Source organism: Eucalyptus grandis, chromosome 9, assembly GCF_016545825.1.
Source record: "Eucalyptus grandis isolate ANBG69807.140 chromosome 9, ASM1654582v1, whole genome shotgun sequence".
Lineage (NCBI taxonomy): Eukaryota > Viridiplantae > Streptophyta > Magnoliopsida > Myrtales > Myrtaceae > Eucalyptus > Eucalyptus grandis.
The window spans coordinates 37,965,424-37,990,460 of NC_052620.1; the positions used below are offsets into that span (position 1 = coordinate 37,965,424).

The 25,037-nt window shown below is 39.7% G+C and overlaps 2 protein-coding genes across 3 annotated transcripts; both read right to left on the bottom strand.

Annotated features, from left to right (window-relative positions):
* Positions 1 to 5,251: 5,251 nt before the first annotated feature.
* LOC104419700 (mannose/glucose-specific lectin) lies at positions 5,252 to 12,630 on the bottom strand. 2 transcript variants are annotated; one of them, XM_039301386.1, is made up of 6 exons: positions 9,371 to 9,503; positions 8,658 to 9,101; positions 8,016 to 8,477; positions 7,475 to 7,927; positions 6,775 to 7,209; positions 5,252 to 5,648 (listed from the first exon to the last, which is right to left on the bottom strand). In XM_039301386.1, exons 2-6 carry the CDS (start codon positions 8,985 to 8,987, stop codon positions 5,394 to 5,396), a joined length of 1,935 nt encoding a protein of 644 aa, XP_039157320.1. In that variant the 5' UTR covers positions 8,988 to 9,101; positions 9,371 to 9,503; the 3' UTR covers positions 5,252 to 5,393. The 2 variants fall into 2 exon arrangements, 1 of the variants encoding a protein (XP_039157320.1); XR_005546325.1 differs by lacking the exons at positions 5,252 to 5,648; positions 6,775 to 7,209; positions 7,475 to 7,927; positions 8,016 to 8,477 and adding exons at positions 10,113 to 11,112; positions 11,864 to 12,630 and having other exon boundaries at positions 8,752 to 8,840; positions 8,962 to 9,101; positions 9,371 to 9,816.
* A 9,185-nt stretch (positions 12,631 to 21,815) lies between these two features.
* Positions 21,816 to 23,061, bottom strand: LOC104419701 (dehydrin Rab18). Its single transcript, XM_010031443.3, is given in 3 exon segments — positions 21,816 to 22,198; positions 22,200 to 22,316; positions 22,542 to 23,061. Coding segments are annotated over 3 exon segments (630 nt in total). The 5' UTR covers positions 22,944 to 23,061; the 3' UTR covers positions 21,816 to 22,087.
* Between the last annotated feature and the right edge of the window lie 1,976 nt (positions 23,062 to 25,037).

The following is a 25,037-nucleotide window of genomic DNA, read 5'->3' on the forward strand; positions in this document are numbered from 1 at the left end:
ATAGGTTAATGATTGTGCATTTGGTATCATTAATGCAACTTCTTGATGTAAATTTCTTGAGATAAACTAAAACTCGTTAAATTTATCTCCAATGATCTTGACAGCCAGCACATCGCTAACTTCAACCATGTCCTTCATCTCAAAGTTGGGGAACAATTATTGATTAGTGGAATAATTCTTGTCATTTTCGGCATACACTATGAAGTTATAAAGAAAATAACACGAAACTATCCCTGTCATTCCAACCTATGTTGTCAATACAAAAGAAAAGGAGCATGAAACAAACCTTTGGACCCTGTGGAATTGGTAACACAACTATCTATGCAAATCAAAGATCACATTCTGATTGAAATACTAAGCAACCTATTTGTTTGGATCCTGTTATCTTCTTGAGTGGTAAAACCTTTCTTACAGTTGTAACATCTTTTATTTCGATTCTTATTTTAGTCCCGACTAGTAGGCTAAGGATTGGTATGCCGATGGTGGGAATAAGCCATGAATCGATCCGAGGGTCAGTTATAGACCAAGGACTAGCCACAATGCCGGCCAGACGATTGGCCAACGGACCAAGTAGAGGACTGTCCAACTGGCCCAAGGCCTGGCCTTTGGACCCAATCATGAGCCTTTTACACGGTAAAGGAGAAGTCCAAACTTTGTCTCACTTGTTGAGCCTAGCTGCGTCCGGTTTTGTTGATCATGGCTTAGGCATGAACCTCGTGCCAAATAAGGTAGTTGATTGCAGTTAGACTCGATTGCCCAATGAGACGGCCATCCGACTTAGATATTTTCTCATGGGTGTAGTTATTACTTTTGGAAGCTAGTAATTAATGACAAGCCATTAATGAAAGGGATGACTCATAAGTTTAGGTGTTATAGTCATCAAGACAAGCCACTAGTGAAAGAAGATGACTCATAAACTTAGGTGTATAGTCATCATGATAGGCCATTAATGAATGAGGTGAGTCACATGTCCACGTGTCCCTAAAGAACTTAGGCTATGATTCCACTACTTTGAGACTTGGAAGACAAGTTCTTCCTAACCTTAAATGTTTGGTGAATCATTGGCCTAGAAGAATTAATGAAGGATGGTCTTGGAAGAGCATTAGGGGTGCCACCTCTCCTCTGTAGACTTGCCACCTTGAGTTTCATAGATTTTGACTTCCCAGTTTTTGGAAACTGTTGGACTTTCCTATTTTCAATTTTATAGAACTCTTTGAGGTTCAAATTTGGAGAAATTTCCTTCATAAAAGTTGTTCAAATTTTTTGACCTATAACATACTTAAATCTCATATTTTTGTAAGATGAAATGGTCAAGAAAAGGCCCAATCATTTGCCGTTTGGAACATGCCCAATGTAGCCAAAACAGTGACAAGTTTGCTTTCTCAAATTTTTATAAAATTTTCCATTTCGAACTTGGACATATTTCATTCAAGAAATTTTTAAAGGATATTCATGTCTATAACATATAAAATTTTTAAAGATTTTTGTAAAGATTTGGATTTCGAAATGGGTCTTTCTTTGTGGTCATTGGATTTGTTCAACGAGCAGATTGTTGGGTTGTGTTCAGTGATTTTCTACTTTTTCACAAAAAGAATTGGACTTGGTTTCCTTAAAAAAATATATTATTTATCTTCTCTACAACATATTAAAATTTCATAATTTTTCGAGCCCATTTGATAGGGTAATGATATTTATTTCAAAAGTTGCTCAAAACTGTTTCGCCTAGGAATGGAGAGTCACATGCCCCAAACCTGGAGAGGAAGCGGTTCCATGCCCAACTTGACAAGTAAGTCCATCTAGAGTCTTCTTAGATTGGAATAAGAATGTATTAAATGCTTTTGGACCTTAGTGCATTAATACTAGGTTGAGTCATAAGACTCAGGTGTCCCCTAATTAATATAGTCATGATTAATATTTTTGTTTTTTTGTTTCTTTGTTTGTTTTTTCTTTTTTTTTTTGTGCTGGAGGAATCGCCTTAGCCGATAGCCGAAGCGTAAACCCTCAGGTGCTACGTAAGCGGGAGGACCCACCACCCCCGGCAACACACTTAAGTCGCCAAGCAACTCCCCCAGAGCCCCCATTAGGGGTTTCGAACTCCGCACCTTCCTCGCAAAGGTTCATTGGAGCCTACCCAGCGGAGCTACCATGGCTGGTGGTTTAGTCATGATTAATATTCATCATTACAAAGATGACTCAACCCCAAATGGCTCAATAAGAGAAGAATTAAGTCTCATCCTCTAGGACCTAGACTTGTTACCCATTTCTTTAGCTCGCCATCTCTTCATCTTAGGTCGTCCATCTAAAAAAATGTGATTGGTCGACTTGGAAGAGAAATTATGAGTGGTTTGCCTATAAATAAAGGCATTCTCCCCCCAATTCCATACCATGCGCACACACCACCCCATCTCTTCTCCCTCATTTATTCTCTCTTCTTCTTTCACTCATTCTCACCATCGCCCCCTTTCCCTCTCTAAGTCTTGCTTGCCCACCGCTTCACAAGATGACCATCTCTTGGAAAAACCACCTATAGTTTATCGAGATTTATCAAAAGTAAGTGAAGTCTCTAACTCTTGGCTAAGGCAATAGCTTACGTTGTTGAATTTAGTGGTGTGCTCACCCGTGTAAGCCATGTGTATGTTGTAATGTCATTTTGTATGGTTTGCTCATGTTTACATGCTTGAATGTGTTCACATCCTAGGACGAGGTTGAGGTTCGCTTAGCTTGGAATTGATGTCAAGTTGTGATGGCCTAAGTCGTGAGGCCTTAGATTGGCATTGAACCATGCCGGTTCCAAGTCTTGCTTTGTGCAGATATCAACCTAGGTGTGTAGCTCAAGCCATGAATCAAGAATCATGCCCAACATATCGTAATAGTATGATATTAAGAACCATGGCACACTCACTTGAATGAGCATGCCTTCGGGCTATGTATGAGTGGATTAAGAAGAAAAGTAAGAACTAGCTTGTGTGATGCACTTTTATGATGCACTTAAAGAGGAAAAACCGCTAGTCACCACATAGCGTTGGCGGCGATGCCTCGTTCATTGAACGAGATGCCCTAATTTAGCTAGGATGCTTGAGTTTGAGCTTGGAGGCGTTGGGTAAGCTAACTCTAGGATGCTTTGGTTGAGCTAGGATGCCTGGGTTGAGCCAGGATACCTTGTAGAGCTAGCGCCAGGATGCATTGGTTGAGTCGGGATGCTTTAGTTGAGTTATGAAAACTAGCAAGAGGTTGGAAGTCTCGGTCGAGCCAAGACGATGGTAAATAAATTTGCATGAGTGTTAGTTATGCATAAGTATGATAGGTCAATATGTTTTTTTGATAAGTTAAATGTAAGTATGCATTGAAGCATGTTGTGATGGACATCTGCATAGAGTCGAAGATAATATTAACTTTGTTATTGATTTGTTATTGACATTGTATTGCGAGTGTTGTCTCTGTAGGATTTTGATGATGAGATGTCATCCTAATAGAGAATTATGGGTTTTACTTACTGAGTCTATGACTCACCCCAGTTTTATTTATTTATTTATTTAAGAATTGTAGGTATGGAGGAGTTGAAGCCTCACTGAAGGAGTTGAAGTCTTGCTAGAGGAGTTAAGGTTTACTTCGACTTTTTGAGCATAGAACATATAGTTGTTGTAAATATAATGGCCCGTGACAAAAATGCTTGTACTCGCAAGTGGTTGTTTTACTGCCATAATTCAACTTTCTCTTCATTGAAATAAAAATGGAAATAAGAAAAAATGCCATTACATATATTTTTCAGTTGAAACAATACACCACAAGAAATGCATATATATGTTGGCACCTATGAAGCACGTTGTCTGTGCTTCCGTGTCGTGTCCGACACGTGTCGGAGTGTGTCGGACACATCGACACGCTCGGACACGGTCGGACACGCTGTGTCAACGTGTGTCGGGTTTTCCGACACGTGGTCAACCTTGCTCGACACGTTTTGACACGCGTGTCCGGGAGGGAGTAGACCGCGAGCGATGGTGAGAGACGGCCGAGCATAGACTGAGGTGAGGGCCGACCCTGTGATGCTGCGACGGATCCGACAAGGCTGCAGCTGCGAGGGAGAAAGGACCAAAGGTGAGAGGAAGATGAGAGGAAGGCAGTCGTGCGGCGAGCGGCAAGGAAGGGGTTGTGCGTGCAGCGAGGAGCAGCGGCGGCGGAGCGGCGGCCGGCGAGGAAGGAGGTCGTGCGGCGGCAAGGAGGGAGGAGGAGAAGGGGAAGGGTCGCGAGCGGCGAGGAGGAGGAGTAAAGGAGCTAGGGTTTATGAGAAACTCAAAAGTAATTAAAAAGTTGGGGTCTATGGGTACCTATTTTGGGGGAGGGAAAGTGACGGACAGATGGGGGAAATGGACGATTGTGGGAGGAAAAGAAAAAAAATAAATTTGGGTGGGGGATTGGACGATGGTGGGGATTGGGGAGGGAAAGGAAAATAAATTTGGGGATGGGGGAAATGGATAAGGAAAAGAAGAGAGTTGGGTGGACTCTAATGGGAATTTTTTTAATTAGAAAAATAAATAAATGAGATTAAAAAATAAAAGTAAATTTAGGGAGAGGGGGATTTCGAAAAATAAATGTAAATTTGGGATAATGAAATAAAAAAAAAGTGTAAGATTTATTAATATTATTAGTATAAATTCATTATAAACTCTTTATTTATTTATTTATTTGTGAATTTGAATCAAATTAATTAAAAATAAAAATATTTATTTAATATTTAACGTGTCGGAACATGTCGAAATTCTCTACTTTTTTTTAGAAATGACGTGTCGCGTGTCGTGTCGTATCGCGTGTCCGTGTCGCCGCATCCGTGCTACATAGGTTGGCACTGAACGCTAAGAAGATAACAGGTTTTCTTTGAAAATTCTCTTTCCAAATTGAAACACGCTGAGTCTCATCTTAAAGTGAAAAAACAGGATTGTCGCAGAAGACATGGCCCAGGTTGAAGGGCATCTCAAGTTTTATTGGCCAAGAAAAAACACTTTAAACAAGAGTGTTCTATTCTGTAAGAAAAGAACCAAAATTTTAAGAATCCAAATCCACAAAATGAGAGATGATTCTGAAAATGAAGGAAAAGAAAAAGTGAAATTTTCATCTTTTCTTCACAAAAGGAAGAGAAGACATTAAAATGAGACGCCAAGTATATATACTCGTCATTTATGCTTTTCTTGCATCATAAGGTATAGTTTTCTAAAGTTATTATGAAACATGATTTAAGATGCATAAAGCAAGCAGATAAAAAGAAACCGGGGATCAAATTTCTTTGGCTTTATGTGAGACATGGTTTCACAACGTTAAACTGAATGAACCATTGCAATGCAACGCAACTGCTTGTGATTATTTCACAGAAATGCCATTGAAACGATAATCACTAATACCTAACTATATGGTTCCAAACGTGCTCCAATTGAGTCAAGATGTGATCCAGACCGTCCATAAAACCCGATGATCCTGCCACCAATAGCATCTGATGGAATACAAAATTTCTTGCCCTTTGCCTTGCCAAACGGTCCATAGATGCCTCTAGTGGTATGTATTTTCAGAGATTGGATAACGGTGGGTGGAGAGCCTCCGCTTTCTCTTATGTAACCTGATATGGAAATCAAACGCTCCTTGGGATAGTCTAGCTTGACCTGCATAATTAGCCAATTCAAGGTCCTTTCAATTTTCACTTGCCAACAGCACTAATGAAATATGTGACGATTCGTTAACTATCTCAGGTAGTGCGTTGGGTGGGGTCATACCTTTTCCTCTTTTAGCTGGCTTTTACTTTTCTGCTTCTACTTGTCGCTGGAATATTAGCCCAGACAACAAAATCTTCTGCCAACCTTAGTATTTCTCTCCTAATCCTATAACACCTCTTTCGGAGCTTTTATTATGTTCAGTGCTAATTAAACAACTGTTTACACATTTATCGTTGAATGAGTGACATGTATTTAGATATAGTTGCGGGGACCAAATTTGTCCACATGTCAGCCTAAACTTATAATTCTCTAATTGTTCTCCTATTTTTTTTTCTCCTCCAAACATCTCCTTTATGTACTTATTGCACTCTCTGCAACACAAATCCTCTAAATTCATCATACAACTTTTCAATTGTAACAATCATCACTTATAATACATGTTGGCATACTATTATATATATTTACCTTCTGAAGGATCATTTCATTACATTCATTTGATACTTTTTATCACATAATTTTTTGCAATGATGGATTTTTTCATTATTCTTTTAATATAATATATTTTTCAAATATGAGTTGATTATGAGATTCATTTAAATTTTTTATTATTTCTCAAATATAATTTAAATAGTATTTATTCATCAAATATTGGCCCTATATCAGATTGATCTTATTTTTTAAAATATGAGTTAATATGAGATAGATATCCCTAAATTGTTAAACTCTTTCTAAGCCTCTTTATAATTTTTTTTTTGAACATATAATATACATGTATCTCCAAACGAAATCCATATATAGACATATAATTATTACCAAAATATGCATAAGAATTAGCAATCTAGATTTAGAGATTTATTGGGGAGAGGAATTTGCCAAAGTGACGAGGAAAATTAAACTGCTGGGAAAGTTCATATTTGAGTGTGCCGCGTGGTTCAACCTCATGCGAGCATTACCCACTATTATTATATATGTATATTAGATTTGAGATTTGACTTTTTCTTTTAAAGATAAATACCCAAAACTCCTCCAATTATGTGAATTTCTAACACCTTTAAATGTGAATCCAGGAACTCACCTCATGCCTGTCTCCACTATCTCCACCGTGTTTAGAGCATTGAACCGAGGAACCATTATAATCATATTCAACTCTGATGGAATCAATCACAGATCCAACCACAATATCAAATCCTCTCACATCGGTATGTACTCCATCATCCCAAGGATCTCCACCTTCACCTCCGAACGGTCCGAGGGACTTGAAAGGGTACAAGTGTGATATTGGTTCTGCATATACTCCAATAGAATCGAGATTTGAACCGGATCTTCCATAAAAGCCGATGATTTTGCTTCCGGTCGATGGATACCCGAAGTACCTTCCTATTTCTTTGCCAAAGGGACCATATCTTCCTTTATTGCTATAAAATGTGAGCGAGTCAACGATGGGTTTGTCAGTCTCTCGCTTGTAGCCAGAGATTGATGTCAAGTACTCTCGTGGATAATCCAATCGAACCTGCACGCAATTTCTCTCTCATAAAGTTTGGCTCGGCAGAACCGAAGTGATATATTTAACGGGGCAGTGAAAACAGTGAAGATACAGAACCTTTATATAAAACTACACGATTTCACAAGGGACTTGCGCTAACCCATATGCGGGACCAGTAACTAAGGTACTCTCGAGGAACTCGAAACAGTCTAGATCGTCACCAATCAGTCAAACATATGAACAAACAACTGACAGTGTACTTAGCGAGAAAAGTGAAGTGGAAAAAACTAACCTTGGTGACTTTGGCCTTACCATTTCTGGTGCCAGCACCCCGTCTATAGGAGCAAACCGGTTCACCATTCTTGTCATAACAAAAGAAAATGTAATGGATCATATCATCGTGCATGATCTCAATCTCCCTCACACCGCTGAACTTACCATCATCCCAAGCATTCCCACCTAGGCCTCCAAATGGTCCAATTGATTTGATCGGGTAAAGATGAGAAATTGGCTCAAAATATACTCCGATCGCATCAAGATGGTCACCGCTTCTTCCATAAAATCCGATTATTTTGCCACCCGTTGTAGGCGACGAGAAGTAGACTCCCTTTTCATCACCAACTGGTCCAATTGTCCGTTTGTTACTTTGAAAGGTGAGCGAGCGAATGACAGTGGGACAAGAACTAGAACTTCTTATGTACCCTGATATCGAAGTTAGATACTCATCCGAATCATACAGATCAATCTGCATAGATTAGTGGGGTGCGACTATATCAAACTCATGATCAGAAACACATGCAAAATTTCTATGAGGAATATATACGGGGACTTACCACATGGATCTCGCCTTGATCTGTGCCACCATGTCTTTCACATAACCTTAGATCTCCATCCTCCTCTTCATATTGAAATGTGATTGACTCGATAATCGGTTCTCTACTTGGTTCGAATACAATTATGATTTTTCTCACGTTAGCATGGTGGTTGCCGTCATCCCAAGATGAACCACCTGAACCCCCAAATAACCCCACTGATTTGAAGGGATACAGCTTGTTCGAGAAGAGCTCAATGTGTGCTCCTATAGAATCAAGTAAAGTACCACTTCTACCAAAAAATCCAACAAGTTTCCCAGCTTCTGATGGCAAGGAAAAATACTTCCCTTCCTCTTTTCCAATCGGTCCCCATATTCTTTTGTTGGTTCGAAATGTGAGCGAGTTGATTAGACCGTGACTATTGTTTGAATTGATATATCCAGAAAAAGAAGTTATGTACTCATCCGGGTATGCCAATTTAACCTGCAAACAGGCCACAAAAACACATATTTGACATGAGTGACTATATGTTGCATCATTCCATGAACAAAATAATTTGTAGATCTTTTTGAAATATGATTCTGATCTATAAACTAGGAAGGTTACGTTATTACATTCAAGTAGGAAAGGAGAAAGAGAAAAAGAAAGAGTCTTAGAAACAACCTCGCAAATATTCTCCCCGCTATTTCCACCATGCCTAATCGACCGTTTGGAGCCGTTGGTGTCGATGTAATCAAAAGCGATAGAATCAATGACCGTTCCATACCGAACGGCGATTCTGCTTATATGGACATATTGTCCATCATCCCAGGAATCTCCACCTGCACCTCCAAAAGGCCCAAAGACCTTAATGGGATACGTATGAGGAATCGGTTCATAATAAGCTCCAATGGACTCGAGACGAGGGCCATCACACCTCCCATGAAACCCAATAATTTTGCCGCCGCTGTATGGAAATGAAAAATACCTTCCTTTTGCGGTTCCAAATGGCATATAACACTTCAGATTAGTCTCGATTGTTAATGATTGAAGAATAGTGTTTTTAGAAACTTCTCCAATGTAGCCTGAGATGGAAGCCAAGTACTCACTTGGATGGTCAAGCTTAATCTGAGGGGAAAAAAATCAAAATTTGAGAAGAAGTGACGAAAGCAAGAAACAGATTCAAGAGACGAGAATGAAGGAAAATTGTTATGTTCACTTCTTGGTTTTATGACATCTCAATTCTTCTGATTTTTCTTTTAACTCTTTTCGGCCCTATCTATTTTCCAATAGCTTAAATGAGCGGAACTCAACTCAGCTATACAATCCCGAGAGAAAGAGGGGGTTGGAGGAGGGGGGGGAGAGAGAGAGAGAGAGAGAGAGAGAGAATGACTTACCCTGTATGTTTTGCTTCCTCTTTTTGCGCCATGCGTGAAGGGACCAACTGGACATCCATACTTGTCGTATAGAACAGAGATAAAATTGATTGTTGAATCGAATCCTACAACGATTTCTCTCACATCTGTATATCTCCCATCATCCCAAATGTCCTCACCTTTATCACCCCAAATGGTCCAAAAGCTTCAAAAGGATATGCATGAGAAATTGGCCCAAAGTGGGCTCCAATTGAATCAAGATGACTGCCACATTTTCCATGAAACCCAATAATTCTTCCGCCATCAACTTTTGGAAAATGAAAAAATTGCCCTCTTTCAAAGCCAAATGGTCCGTATGTCTTTCTGTTGGTATGGAATTTGAGAGATTGAATAACAATAGGAATTTGGTAGTCTCTTATATGGCCTGAGATCGAAGTCAGGTATTCATTTGGATAATCTAATTTGACCTGTAACAAGTGCAAGAATTTGTTCAAGTGTCACTGTTCTCCTATATACACACCCATGCAACCTAACTTTCTTACTTTTTTTCCGTCCCTTTGATCTGTTCTTTAATCTAGGTGGACTTCTTTTCAACAAAACTATTTGAAGGTTTATTATTAATCATATCACGGGTCATTGCTTCATTGCTAATAATGTGTATTATTTAAGCACATGATTACTTCTACCCATCTCTTGATCATGGTAATTCAAATGCTAAATATTTATTGTTCAATGAAACTTTTAAGAGTAACAATATACTGACCGTAAAAATGTTACCATCAGGATGTCTGCCGTGCTTGAAAGAACGTACCAAACAGCCCTCTTGATCATAATCGATGGTGATGGAATCAATAACCGACATAATGAGGACACTGATTTGCCTTATGCCTGTGTATGTTCCATCATCATAAGCACCACCACCTTGACCTCCATACGGCCCAACGGATTGCAATGGGAGGGTGGGTGAACTACAAACTCCATCGATGCAATCAAGATAAGGGCTTCTCCCCAACTTGTCCAATAGTTTATGCCAATGATCTTTAGACACATCACTAAGGTAGGAACCTAATCTTTTAAGGGTCAATGGATGACCCCCTGCATAATGAATTAGACTTTCAGACAGCTCTTCATAACCTTGTTTAGGTTCTTCTCTATCGAAGGCATGATGACAGAAGAGTTGAAGTGCTTTGTCTGGACTCAATCCTTTGACAATGTACTTGTCATCGACCTTGAGAACTTTCAGCAAATTTGGATCTCTTGCTGTGATCAAGATTCTACTCCCCGGGTGAAACGATTTTCGCTCTCCAGCGCCGAAATAGTCCATTTGTTTTTTCCCAGTAACACCATCAAGGAGAAGAAGTATCTTTTTACGACATATGTTACTTTTTATCTCATTGATGTTGGTGTGAATGTCATCATACAACTTCAATCCTTTTACCTTCATGAGATTTTGGAGTAACTTCTTCTGCAGGCCGAGAAGGTCTCGATTCACTTCTCCAATATTTTCGAGAAAGACAAAACACTCGAATTCAGCAAGAATCTTATCACAAGCAACCGCAGCCACTGTTGTCTTCCCTATTCCTTCCGTACCACATATGCCTATCATGCGCACATCTTCCTCTCCACCATTTCCTAGCAAGGCAATCACATCTTCTGCTAAATGAGCTACTCCAATTGCTTTTTTCGTCGGGTAGAGAGGCCGTGTTGGACGTATCTTCTCGGCAAGGTACTTGACAATGTGTTCTATGAGCTTCGCCTCATTGCTGACGTTAAATGTTGGTACCAAATTTATATGAGCAATATGTATGAGAAAATAGACACACACATATACCCCAAGAGACAAAATACGATGAACATTATACTCAAATTTCTACGGTTTGTGAAGAGAAGAAATCGAGCTTGACCGAATCAACAGAGACATTGGCATGTGTAACGAAAATTCCTACGGCAGAGAAGGGTGATTGACTAGGCTCAATTTGTACCTTGAGTTATGCAACTCTATAATTAGCATTCCAATTATATTTACATCTAATCCTATTTACGAATTTGTCATTTCCGTTTCAATTTTGTCCCTCCCACCATTTCAAATTCACCAACAATGAAAACTCACTTGCCCAAAACCCTAACCCATCCGCCCACCCAATGCTCAGGCCCTCCCCTCGACAACCGCCACGCTGTCACCATACACCCGGGACAGATCCAACTCGAACTCGACAGATCTGAGTCGAGTTTGACACCGACCATGCCCGAGAAGAGGGAGATGCCGAGAGCATTGTGAGAAAGAGAGATGCAATGAGGGTTCAGTCGTAATCCTTCAAAAGATGGCAATAAGAATTTTCAGGAAAGTGGAACAACACTTCTACTTATTCCATTCCCTTAAGAAAACCAATTTCGTCGATTATACACAATTTCCATCTACAAAGCAGACAAACCCAAAAAATGGCAATCAAAAAAGGAAAATTCACAGAAGGCGATACTAAGTTTCGACATGGAGTAAGAATCACAGGTACTTACCCATTGGCGTCGTTCTGCAAATCCAAGCCGAAAATTTTCTTAGCCTCTATTAGAGCATTTTTCCATGTGTTCATCTGCTTAACATCTTTCTGGATCATACACAACCTCTCGAAACCTTGCGAGAACTTGGTTCCGCTCGTCAAATTCGAAACATCAGCCGCGGCCACGCCATGAAAAATGGGAACAACCACGTGGCCCTGGTTCTTGAGCTGCCTTCTGCACTCGAGGATCTCTACCAGTTCATTCAGGCACCACTTGGAGTCAGCATAGCTCGGAGAGAACACGACGAGGGCGAACCTCGCATGCCCGATCGCTCTGAAGAGCTTGTCCTTGATCTCCTCCCCAGCGTCCTCTCTGTCTTCGTCACTGTAGTAGTTAATCCCCGCTTCGGTCAGCTTGGGGAAGAGGTGTGATATGAAGTTCTTCCTAACGTCCTTGCCTCTGAAACTCACGAAGACGTCGTACTGCCATTGATGAGAAGGCATGGATCCTGTCTTGTTGATATGTGGTGTAGAAGCTTTGATCAAGAGGCTATTTGTATCTATGTTCAAAAGACATTTAGCGGAGACTTCTTCACGCCGACTTCGAGGAAATTATGTCTCTCTCTTTTCTGAAGATAATTAAATTCAACTTGAACGTGCGCGTCTCCTTGTCGTTCAATATTGGTGGGAGGCGTTTCGATGGCGGAAAAAGGCAGCTCACTTAACCCGGGACAGGTTCATGAATCTGGAGTCTGCAACTTGGATGTATTTGACATCTCTGAAAGAAAATAATATTGAATGGCAGAAGCAGTCTCTCTCCCTCCCTCTCTTTCTCACCTACTAGTAGTAGTACTACAACCTATGTATGCAGAATCGAATATAGAATATTTGCACGAAAATTCACCGAACTGAAACCAGTGCTTGCGAAAAGATGTCGACAGTTGACAGTTGACTTTCAGGAGCGCGCCATCCTTTGGTGGACAATTCAACGCCTTCTAATATTTCTTTCTAGTTCTTCTTTTTTTTTTTTTTTGTTAGGATTAATACCTTAAAAACTCCAAATTGATACACTTGTGACAAATTTACCCCAAACTATTTTTTATCATGAAAAACCCAAAACTGGTATATTTGTGATAAATTTACTCCGACTAATTATAAAAAACCATAAACCGGTAGACATAAATTTACCTCAAACTAATTTATTCACTACAAAAAACCCCAAAATGATAAATTTGTGACAAATATACTATATGCTAAATTAGATTAATGCCACAAAAAAATCACAAGAATTGTAAAATGTGACAAACAGAGCGTAAAATCCTAAATTGGTATCTGGAGTCAATTGTCACGTGTCATTTAACTTAATAATTTGAGAATAAAATTTAACAAAAACTAATAGAGGGTAAATTTATCACAAATGTACCGGTTTGGGGTAAATTTGTAAAAAATATATCAATTTGGAGTTTTTGGTGGTAAAAAAATAGTTTAGGATAAATTTATTACAAGTATACTAGTTTATGATTTTCAGGATATTAACCATTTTTGTTATATCCTTTTCGTTTGAATTCGTGAGCAGAAGGCGACACGGTCATCGGCCACCGTACATTTTTTTCTCTTTATTTAACGCAAACAAGTCACCTACTTCCTTTACCAAAAAAAAAAACAAGTCACCTACTCCTGCCCCTGTCTCGAGGCATTGAAAAACTCGTCTAGATTTGCATCCACGGACTTGGCCCATCTCGTGATTTTTTTTTTTCTCTTTATTTAACGCAAACAAGTCACCTACTCCTCCCCCTGTCTCGAGGCATCGAAAAACTCGTCTAAATTTGCATCCACGGACTTAGCCCATCTCGTGATGTTCATGTGAACCTTATATTTAGGGCCCATGTGAGGTCAAATTGCCGGGTCTAACTCACGAGGAGTTCCACAATAAAAACCTACAGCTTTGTAAGGAGAAAAACAACTACAGCATTTATATTTACACTCAACTTTTGGCGCAAATCTTAGCATAGGTTACTCTGAGCGTGGAAGTTGATATAAATACAAAAGACTACTGAATACCTACCAACATTCAAATTTTGCCGATGGATCAATCATATATCTACATTTTCAAAAAAATCTGAGAGATCGAATTCGCCAATAATAATGAAATTCAACCCTTGATATAAACAATGATTTCATATAAACCCCGCATTACTAGGTTTCTTCTGCATTTTCAAACTAAGGACATCATAATTTCGAAGCCTCGGGTCCAACGACCAAAATTTCGACTGAGGAGAGCTTGGGCCGGTCATTAACCGGCCCACGTAAGCCCATCAACGCCAGCCATTTGGGACCACTTTAGCCCATTAAGGCCGGCCAATATGGGTTTTCTCGCTGTCCATTAATACGCTCACTAATCCCAGTACTTCTTTGACCCAAATGCCTAGTCTAAAAGAATTTCAAGGGTACTTCATGCACTCTTGGAAGAGACAAGGGAGGGATTTGAAAGGGGGAAAAGGGGACCGAGTGATCTTGTCAAAGTGGCACACCTCTCACTCTCAAAAAAGTGATTCAAATAGGGGTGTGAAAAAATTTGAACTCGGGACCTACTGTTTTAATACAATGTAAAATTTTGTGGAATTATTGTTAATTATTTAAAAAATTTAAATTTTTAAATCAAGACGTGACTTAATGTTTATTTATTCTAACATAAAAGAGGAAACAAAAGAAGAAGATTCTTACAATCACAAGCCAAAGACATTAAAAAAAGAATTAAAAAAAAGAAGAGAAAAGCTTAAGGGATAGGATGGTGTTAAATCAAAAATGATTCCAAACGCGCTCCAATAGAATTAAGATGCGATCCTGCCCTTCCAAAAAAGCCAACAATCCTACCACCACCTAATGCTGACAGGATACGGAATTCCGTTAACCTTCAAGGAGCATCCTTTGTTCTGAATGGCCCATGAGTGGTCTTCGTGGTATGTCATTCCTCCTCCCTCCTTCCTCTAGCCACCTGGCTAGAGGTGAGCATTGACAATGTTAGCCTTGTCGGCCATCGGCAAGTTACGGCTTGCCATGGCTAAGTGAGGTTAAGCCTCACCAAATCTTGCGAGGTCGGGCATCACCATGGCTAGTGAGGGCGAGCCTCGCCTAGCCACCGCAGCAATTGCCAGAGGCTATGCGAGGTCGTGGCCTTTGGCGAGGCCAAGCTTTGTCCATGATTAGTGAGACTCGACTCATCAAATCTAGTGAGTGCTAGCCTCACCCATCGATTAGCAACCCTCACTAGAGGCTGCACAAGGTCGTGGCCTCCGACCTTGTGGCCTTCGACAAGGTTGGGCCTCGCCCATGGCTTCGAGGCTTGACCCTTGTTAGATTTGATGAGGGTGAGCCTTGCCAGCGTAGCTGGCAGCTTGGGCAAGGTCACGCAACCACGGCTAGGCTTCCTCGAGGCTAGTGAGGTCCTTCATTGGCCTTGCCGCCTCGGCGGTCGCCGGTGGCAATCAACCGGAGGAAGGAGAAGGAAGTGAAAAAAAAAAAAGAAAAAAATTAATAAAAATTTTGAAAAATAAAATGTTATTAAACAATTGTCTATGTTGGTATTGGTCGGCTAGCTAGTGTCCACTTCAGTGCTGGCTTATAAAAAAATGGCTAGATAAACTATATTGACATGATTGCAAAAAGTTTAGGACTGATTTGATAAAAAAAAAATTAAAACTGAATTGAAAAAGTTACAATTGGTTGTGGATTGTTTTAGTAATTTTCCCGTTAAAAGTGATGTACTGAGTAGTGACATGATTCCCTATTTTTGATTAATACATCTCACTCATTCACATAAAAGCTTGTGCAAATAACAGATAAGTTAATATGCTAATTTGGCTAATCGATCTCGTTGGATTTAGCTCAGCTTCTTTCTAGGGATGAAAAAAAAAAACAATTGAGATGATCCCAGTCAGCATTTTTGGACGATGTAGGACTTATGCGAGATTCAAATGATCCAAATCGAGATGAGACCCGCCTTCACTGACAGGAAAAAGAAAAAAAGGAAAAAGTTCTATGCAGTGTTATGAAGACATGTCGTTTGGAAATAGACTAAAAGGAAGGGTTGAGCTGCGTGGACGGATGTCCAAGGAAGAGGATAAGATTCATCTGACCTGGTTCGTAACAATCTCGATTCATTCGTTGATCACGGGAAGGAAAGTATCAAGCGAACCAATCGCTCGTATTTCGGGGAAATCACGATCCACTTCTTTCTCTTTTCTTTTGACGAATTCAAATACATTATGAGCGTCCATTTATACATAAAGCTTACGAAATGTTTTAAGTTTTCTCACATTTTGAATTGGAAAACTATTCTCTTTTTTATAGTCTGTTCCGAGTCAACCCCAGCCAAATCAAGTTTTGTACCATAATTTAATTGGCAAATCAAATGATAGTTATAGACTTACGATGAAGGATTAACATTTATCCAATCGTGCGGCGTCTACTATGGACTCACGTGATTAATGATTTAGATGATTTTGATCTGTTTGGTCTATAAATCCCGCAATAATTTCTTCTCTTCTTGATTTGCGCGCGAAATAAACTAGGGAAGTGGTGAAGGATTCCAAAACGGATGGAGTAATAACTGAGACATTTGGAAAGTCATATCCTTGATTGGCCTAGTCCTACATTTTTTTTTTGTCGGAGTACACTCATTGCGGGCGTGGGAGTCGAAACCCACTCTTGAAACTTACGCGTCCCCACCCCATCCCTCCATAAAGAAGGTGGGGATTTGAACCCCTCACATTCCCCTTCCATATTGGAAGGGTGGCCACTAGGGCGAATCACAGTGGTTCTAGTCCTACATTCTTTTCGGTTTACAATTGTGCATTTGGAAGTATCGTTCAAGCAACTTCTTGACATAAATTTCTTGAGATAAACTAAGAAATTCATTAAATTTATGTCCGGCGATCTTGGCACACTGCACATAGCTAACTTCAACCACATCCTTATATTAGGAATGTGAATATATAAAGAGAAAAATAAAAAAAAAAATGAACAAGAATTTTTATGTGAAATCCCTTCTCAAAATCAAGATGCGAAAACGGTGGCGCTACACTAGGCAATCTCTCCACTATGAGTATCAATGTTACAAGCTTCAGCATTAGAACTATAAAAGTATAGCAAGAATCTAAGGCATACATAATTATGATGAAAATTACATGTATGCCATTAATAATAATAAAAGCCCTATTGTCTGCTTTAACATGATAGGATGGGTGATCTACTGGGAAGTGCCTACCCAAAAGGAGCTTTAACATGATAGGATGGGTAACTTACTAGAAGTGCCTATCCAAAATAAATGGTTTCTGCACTTGAACATTATTTTCCTATAGTCCATTAATCTCTTACTTGGAGGTTGATCTTCAAAAAAATAACAATAATCTTTCATAGTCTTTATCTTTGTAGCCTAAATTGTCCAAGTGCAGCGGCCCCCCTCATCACTTACCCTAGAAGCCAATTGAGGTAACGCACAACCTTAGTTTCTAAACAAGTGACAACTTTTATTAACATATCTGCTAGACCTTCTGCACTGAGAATCTTCTTTAATGACAAAGTCCCATCATCTATCAACTAACAAATTTGATGATACTTTAACTCAATGTATGTTGTCCTTGAATGAAATATAGGATTCTTTGTAAAATAAATAGCACTCTAATTGTCACAAAAAAAAAAAAAAAAAAAAAAAAAAAAACACTATTATCCTGCCCATTACCTATTTCTTTCAAAAAAAAATTTCAGCTAAATCATTTCCTTACCAGCTTTAGATATAGCAACGTACTCTGCCTCAGTGGTTGAAAGAAATATACACATCTGAAGTCTAGATATCCAACTATTGCAATCCTACCTAAGGTAAAAACATAACCTGAGGTGCTCTTCATATTATCCAAGCCACCATCAAGATTTGCATCAAGAAAGCCTTTTAAAGTTACATCGTTTTTTCATAAAACATAATGACATACCTAGTGTTCTCGGGTATCTTAATAACCACTTTACAGCTTTCTAATACTTTATTACTGGATTTGCCATGTATCTGCTCATAACTCTTACTGTGTAAGCTATGTCTAGTCAAGCATATACCATAAGGTACATTAAATTGCCAATAGCTTATGCATAAGGCACCTTGACTTGAAGTAACTACTTCTTTGAAAGCTTGAAGTGATTTCTTGAAGGGGTACTTTTGGGCTTTGCATTTTGAACTCTGAATTTGTCTAGCATCTTTTCAATGTACTTTTCTTGAGATAATTTTAGAATTCCTTTGGATCTATCCTATGTGATCCTCATCCCAAGAATCTAATTCGCTACACCCAAGTCCTTCATCTTAAACTCTTTTGACAATTGCTGCTTCAATATGTTGATCTCCCTTATGCTAGATCTTCCAATGAGCATATCATTCACATACAACAACAAAAAAATATGGTAGTCATCAAATTTCTTGAAGTAAAAATAGTGATCCATTTCACTTCTACTAAACTCCTTAATAAAAATAAAAGTGTCAAATTTCTTGTATCATTGTCTTGGAGTCTATTTCAAGACATACAAACTTTTCTGTAGTTTGCAAACATAATTTTCTTTTCCAAGAACTAGAAACCATATGGTTATATCATGTACACATCTAGAGCACTTTTAACTATTTTCCAAGAGCTATCCCCAAAAATAGTTCTATATCTTGTGCCATATAATTTATTTATAGAGATTAGATTTCTCTTAAGTGCTAGAATGTATCTAACATCATGCAACTTCCATTGATATCTACTAGCGGATTAAATGTAAACATCACCCCTTTCCATAATATCCAAAGGTTAATCATCAGCAAGATAAACCTTTCCAAAGTTTCTAGCAACAAAGTTGTGTACTAATTCTTTATACAAAATAGAGTGAAACGACAAACCTAAGTCAAGTATCCAAGACTCAATTGGACTGTCAATACTCAAAATTAAAGCATCGGTATCATGCTTCAAGAGTTATATTGGCAGATTTTTCTTCCTCTTGATTTCGATCTTGATATTGAATTTTCTTTTTTGTGGCTCTATAATTTCATTTCATATTGCCTTTCTTTTCACAATTCCAACAAATTATTTCTCCATGAGGTCTTGATTTACTTCTCTCTTTGGACTTTGATCTACCACGGTATTGGGTTCACACTCGTTGATTACTCCTCCTTTGCCTTCAATATCTAAGGTAGCACTTGAAAATTCACCCGATTTTCTTCTGTGAATATCCTTACTAAGAATCAAATCTCGGATAGTTTGAAGTTTCAACTTTTTTTTACGAGAAAAACTACTCACTGCAATCACAGTTGTACTCCAACTTTTAAGTAGAGAAGATAATAAAATTAAAGCCTTTACCTTGCCATCGAATTTGATATCCACCAAACTTAACTAAGTCGTGATCATGTTGAATTCGTTGATGTGATCTGACACAAGCACCCTCGTTCATCTTCAAATTGAAAAGACGACACATCAAATATTCCTTATTTGATGTAAAAGGCTTCTTGTACATCTTAGACAATGCCGCCATCAAATCCACCGTTGTCGCCTCATTGGTAATGTTGAAAGCAATGTTCCACGCCAATGTAAGACAAATCAAACGTAGAGCTTGCTGATCTAACAATTCCCACTCCTTGCTTCATAGAATCTAGTTTCTCTCTAGACAAAGGTTGATGCAATTCTTCTATTACAACATATCCTTGATCTGCATCTTCCATAAACTAAAGTCCTTGCTATCGAACCAATTAATCTTGACCTTCCCTTTGTCCATATTCGCTCCCACTATTTCGCCAAAACCAAGCTTTGATATTAGTTGTTAAGAACGTGAATATATGAAGAGAAAAATAGAGATACAAATGAGCGAAAATTTTTACGTGAAAAACTCTTCCCAAAATCAGGGAGAGAAAAACTATAGTGCAATCTCTTCACTATCGATATCAATGTTATAAGCTCTAGGGTTACAAGTTTTAGTATTAAAACTATAAAAGATATTGGCCCTATATATAGCAGGAGTTTAGGGCATTCATAATTATGATGGAAATTACATATATGCCATTAGCAGCAATAAAAGCGATATTGTTTGCTTTAACATGACGGAATGGGTGATCTACTGGGAAGTGTCTACCCAAAATAAATTATTTATACTCTCAAACATTATTTTCCTCTATTAAACGTATAACTCTATCACCTTCATCTCAAAGTTGGGGAACAATTATTGATTAGTGGAATAATTCTTGTCATTTTTGGTCTAAGCCGTCAATGTATAAAGATGGGAGCACCAAACTATCCTTGTCATTCCGACCTATGTTGTCAATATAAAAGAAAAGGAGCATGAAACAATCCTCGGACCTTTTGGAATTGGTAATTACAGCTATCTATGCAAATCAGAGATCACCTAGTGATCCCGTTATCTTTTGACTGGTAAAAGAAAGCCAAAAGTCTCCTGTTCAAAAAAAAAAAAAAAAAAGAAAGAAAGAAAGCCAAAAGTCCCCATTTGACTTGAGCCCTGCGCGCAACATAAATTCCCCATATACACTTTTCTAGCAATTCTTGAGATGGCAATTCTAGCAATTTTTCAGGTACCCCATGTACACTTTATAGCAAGCAATACAACACTTGTCCTCTCTGTTGAAAAAAACTTATATTATTAATTGGGAAAGTGACATAAATAATCCTTGAATTTTTCCTTATGGTGCAATGTCATCCTTGAACTTTTAATTTGTTCATTTAGTCTCCAAACTTTAGTCCAATACGCAATATCGTCTATAAGCTTTTAATTATTTTTTATGTGATATCTAAACTTTTTATACATGTTCAATCTAGTCTCTGAATTATATAAAAATATTCAATATTGTCATTCAACTAATTCAAGTTTAGAGATAACATTAAATATTGTTATATAGTTCAAGAAATAGATTAAATATGTATCAAAAGCCTATGAATCTCGTTGAACATATTAAAAGTTCATGAGCAACATTGCACATATATAAAAATTCAGAGATCACATTATAAAAATTTTAAAGTTTAGGAAAGATATAACATATTGAGCCAAAGTTCAAGAATCATTCGTAGAATTGCACATTAAACCAAAGTTCGAGAATCATTTGTGAAACTATCCCATGTTGACAACACACTCAAGAATTTAGTGTTGAGATTCCAAATGCCTATTTTAAAATAGGCCTAAACCCCCCAAAGTGCAAATTTTAGGTTAGATCTCAATATCAAGCCCAAATTATTTATTCATCATAAAAAGCGCAAATTCTAGGTTGCATCCCATTTTAATCTAAATATTTCATTGTCTTAAAAAAGATGCACCAATTTTCAGTCGGTACCAAAAATTGGCCCTATCAAGTTTCGACGTTGAAGATGCAACACGTTATTCCACGTTTACTTGTTGATTGGACAGAAACTTGAAGGGGTCAGATTTGGGTGTTAACTAAAATTTAGTGCCTTTTATGAGATAATTTTTTTAATTAAAACTGAGACCTTTATTAAGTGCTTTTTATAGGGAAAAAGATCTAGTTAAAATGAGTGCTTCTTAAGAGAATCGGGCCCGGAAAAATGTATCCATAAAGATGTTTTCCAATGGGTTAGTCACTTGTCTTCAAGTTAAATCGTATGGCTGTGGAAGAGACTCGAGTTAAACCCTTTCAAAAGCACACTCATGAAAAAATATAAATAGAAATATTGGAACGGAAGAATATCCTGTCTCTCCTGTCTCTCTCTCCTTGCAGATATTTACGCAGCTCCTGTCGCTGTCCTCAGCTCTCAGGTTGTGCAACGTGGAGCAAACCTCGTTTGCACGAATTGTAGGATGCAAGGCAAGGCCATCAGGAGCAATGGTCCCTAGAAGCCCGGCCGGTTTGCCGCCGCTAGGCAGCTCTGCATTCATCGTAAGAACCGGTTTGCGAAATCAATTATACAGAGACCCGCGTATTTAAATGGTCAATCGCAATATCCAAAACACATCACTTTTAACTTGTGAATACAAAAACTTTCAACATATATATATTTAAAACTGCAAAGGATCTCAGTACACAAACACAAAACAGCAACTTTCAGGTGCAAGCTTCCCAGGGAAGGGGAAGTAGACAAGTAGCGGCCTTCTTGCACTTATTTGGAAGACTCAAAACTCGAAGTCCCTCTCATATACAGAGAGACAGAACGACAAATACGTACCCCCGCTTAGATATCTAGTACTTATCGAGGGACTTATGCAATAATTGTATCTAATGATGTCCGGGCAGCTTATCCATGATCTTGTCCATCATCCCCTTCTTCTCCTGCTGCTGCCCCATCTCCGCCCCATAGCCTCCTCCGCTCCCGGCGGTGGAATATGGGTACGACCCCCTGCTGCTGCTGCTGCTGCTCATCGTCCCCGCCCATCCCTGGAATCTTCTCCTTTATCTTGTCCTTGATCCCCTTCTTCCTCCTCCCGCCTTGGCCATCATCCTCCGACTGCACCCATAACAGAAGAATTGTTTTTTAAAGAACAGTTGAGATTCACTTGCATGGCTTTCCTATGAATTGAAGCATGTGCCGTGACATTCTCAAAGCTTTGACAGAATTTGTGGACAACTGACGAGTAATTTACGTGCATTCGTGAAATTAAATGTCGCTGAAAGTTCAGATTACAAAAGGGAAAGGAAGGAAATTAAAAATGAAGTAGGGTTAGAGACTGACGGAGCTAGAACCGGAGCTTCCGGATCGCTGGAGCATTCCGCCACCGCCACCACCTCCACGACGTTCGCCTCTCATCTGCTGCTGCTGGTCTCCGCCATAACCGAGGCCACCAGTCGCTCCAGCTACACCGCCGGTTCCGGAGCCGTAGCTGTCAGTTCCAGCGCCATAACCACCAGTTCCGGCACCGTAACCACCAGTTCCAGCGCCATGACCACCAGTTCCGGCACCGTAACCACCAGTTCCAGCGCCATGACCACCAGTTCCAGCACCGTAACCGCCAGTTCCATATCCAGTCTGCTGGACCTGGTCTCCGAACCCGTCCGTCGGGCGGATCGTGTTGCCGAACTCGTCGCCAGAGCGACGCCTGTCAGAGTCACCATACTGCCCGCCGTATCCTGCCATTTCCTCTCTCAAACGTCTCTACGCAAAGTGACCGTGCAAATAACTAAGGACCAAGAAATCACGCTCTTTCGCACTGAATGTCTCTTTCTGTTTGGAGATTGATGATCGATCTATCCGACTCCGAGGGGTCTTTATAGGGAGCCCCGCAAGGCAGCGGGAGACCGTGCGAGCCTCCAAGTGCGTGGCTCGGCCACGCGACACGTGCATGCCACGCCCACTTCCTTCGGATGAGGACACGTGTCCGGTTGTGGGAGGGGAGAGGTGTCCGGTAGTGTCGGCTGCGTGTGGATGAGGGTCGGCGGGGTTGTCGCTAAGCTCCACCGTAAGAGCTTTAACGGTCACGGAGGCACTTCACCGCGTTACGGGAGCTGTTGGAGTTCATGTCGGCAATGGAGAGGACTCGTTCGTGAATCACAGAAACTGCTCCACATGTTATTACACACGTCGTACGTCGATAGGTTCCCTACGTACGTTGTCAACTTGCACAATCAATGATATTAATGCCTTGTCGATTGCTTTTTTCTTATCTGTGTATGAAAAGTCTTGTCGGCATATTGGAACTGATGCACTAAATGTTGAGACGATTTCTTTTCTAGATTAATACAGCTTTCTCATTCACGTACCGGATAATATCAATATCGGATCAGTTTCATTTCGCGGGATGATCACAATTTATTCGAACATCTTTAGATGATATAAGACTCCCGTGAAATTCACGTATATCGGGCAGATTCCATAATATCCTAAAGGCGAATGAATGAGACACGGCTCCACAAACCGAAAAAATTGCCGGGAAACAGACAAAAACGAACGGGCAAGCTACGTGGATGGATGTCCGAGGAAGAGGATAAGATTTTTATCCATCTGACTAGGTTCGCAACGATCTTGATCTTGGTCGGGCGAGTAAACAGCGAGCGCGGGGGCGGGGAGTCCGGGATGAGACGCGTGGTGCTGTTGGAAGTCACGTCGATTCATTCAACGAGCGAACCAATCGTTCGTATTCCCTGGAGATCAGGATCCGCTTCTTTCTCCCTTCTTTTGAAGAATTCAAGCACACTATGAGCATCCGACTCTCGATAAGTTTTTAAGTTCCTTGCTTCCAAACTTTGAATCGGAACCCGGGTGCTAACCGAGCCAGTCCGAGAGGTTGATATAGCCGCTAAAATGATCCAACTCGAGAATCAAACCTGATCGGTACCGAGCTATGCTTGGGCTAGGCTGTATGAAAACTACGGGCAGTGGGCACAAAAAAAAATTGGCTCAATGCTGCCACCTGATTTAAGTAAAACCTAAGAAAACTTTGCTTTCGTTTCCCTATCGATTGAGCATCGCTAGACCTACTAAGAATGGATTGGCAAATTTGGTCCACTAGTTATTCCGGAATCAATAACAAGCCCGACACATCGCTCTATAAACCAATTTTGTAAACTGATTGTGGTAAGTCTAGCGACTACCGTATCGATTTCAGATCGGTCTGGTTGGATGATCCACGCTAGTTGCTTTTCTCCATATAATTGTTCTATTCTGGCAAAGAAAGGGGTTGGCTTTATTTAACACTCCTTGTTAGAATCTTAGACTAAGACTCTCTTCATCCTTTCTTCAAGGAAGCTCAAATCGCTCCTTAGAAGTGGATTCTCTCAATTTAAAGAATCTATCGCAAGCTCTTTGAGCACATCTACTTACAACGTATCAGCTCAGTGCAAGTTGTAACTCTTCTTGAACGATAGCGTAATTATTCTATACATAAAGAGTAAATCAAATGAAAAGAGATTCTCATTGTACTGGGTAAGGCGAGGGTACTTCAGTGATGTCTTGGGGGAAAAAACCCCACCATGCAGTTTGTCCAAAATCAACATCTTCATCTAGTCATTAGCTGACCGACAATCCACTTTTTTATTATTAATTATGACGAGGGGCTTACATCCCGTAAAGTACCCGGATTGATCCCTGATTACCGTCGTGATGTGGACCGGGCCTTGGGTTATGCACGGTGCAATACAACAATCGCACACGGATGAGACCAACTAGATAAAGACGAAAATCCATCTTCCAAACCAATTAGGGCCCAAGCCCATCCGAAAAGTCCGGCCTCAT

Excerpts from the sequence above, each read along its gene's own strand:
- LOC104419700 (XM_039301386.1), bottom strand. The coding sequence starts at position 8,987 with ATGCCATTTGGAACCGCAAAAGGAAGGTATTTTTCATTTCCATACAGC. Across the intron at positions 8,478-8,657 it reads GCGGGGAGAATATTTGCGAG|GTTAAATTGGCATACCCGGA; the intron begins GTTGTTTCTAAG and ends GCCTGTTTGCAG. Across the intron at positions 5,649-6,774 it reads ATAGTGGAGACAGGCATGAG|GTCAAGCTAGACTATCCCAA; the intron begins GTGAGTTCCTGG and ends CTAATTATGCAG.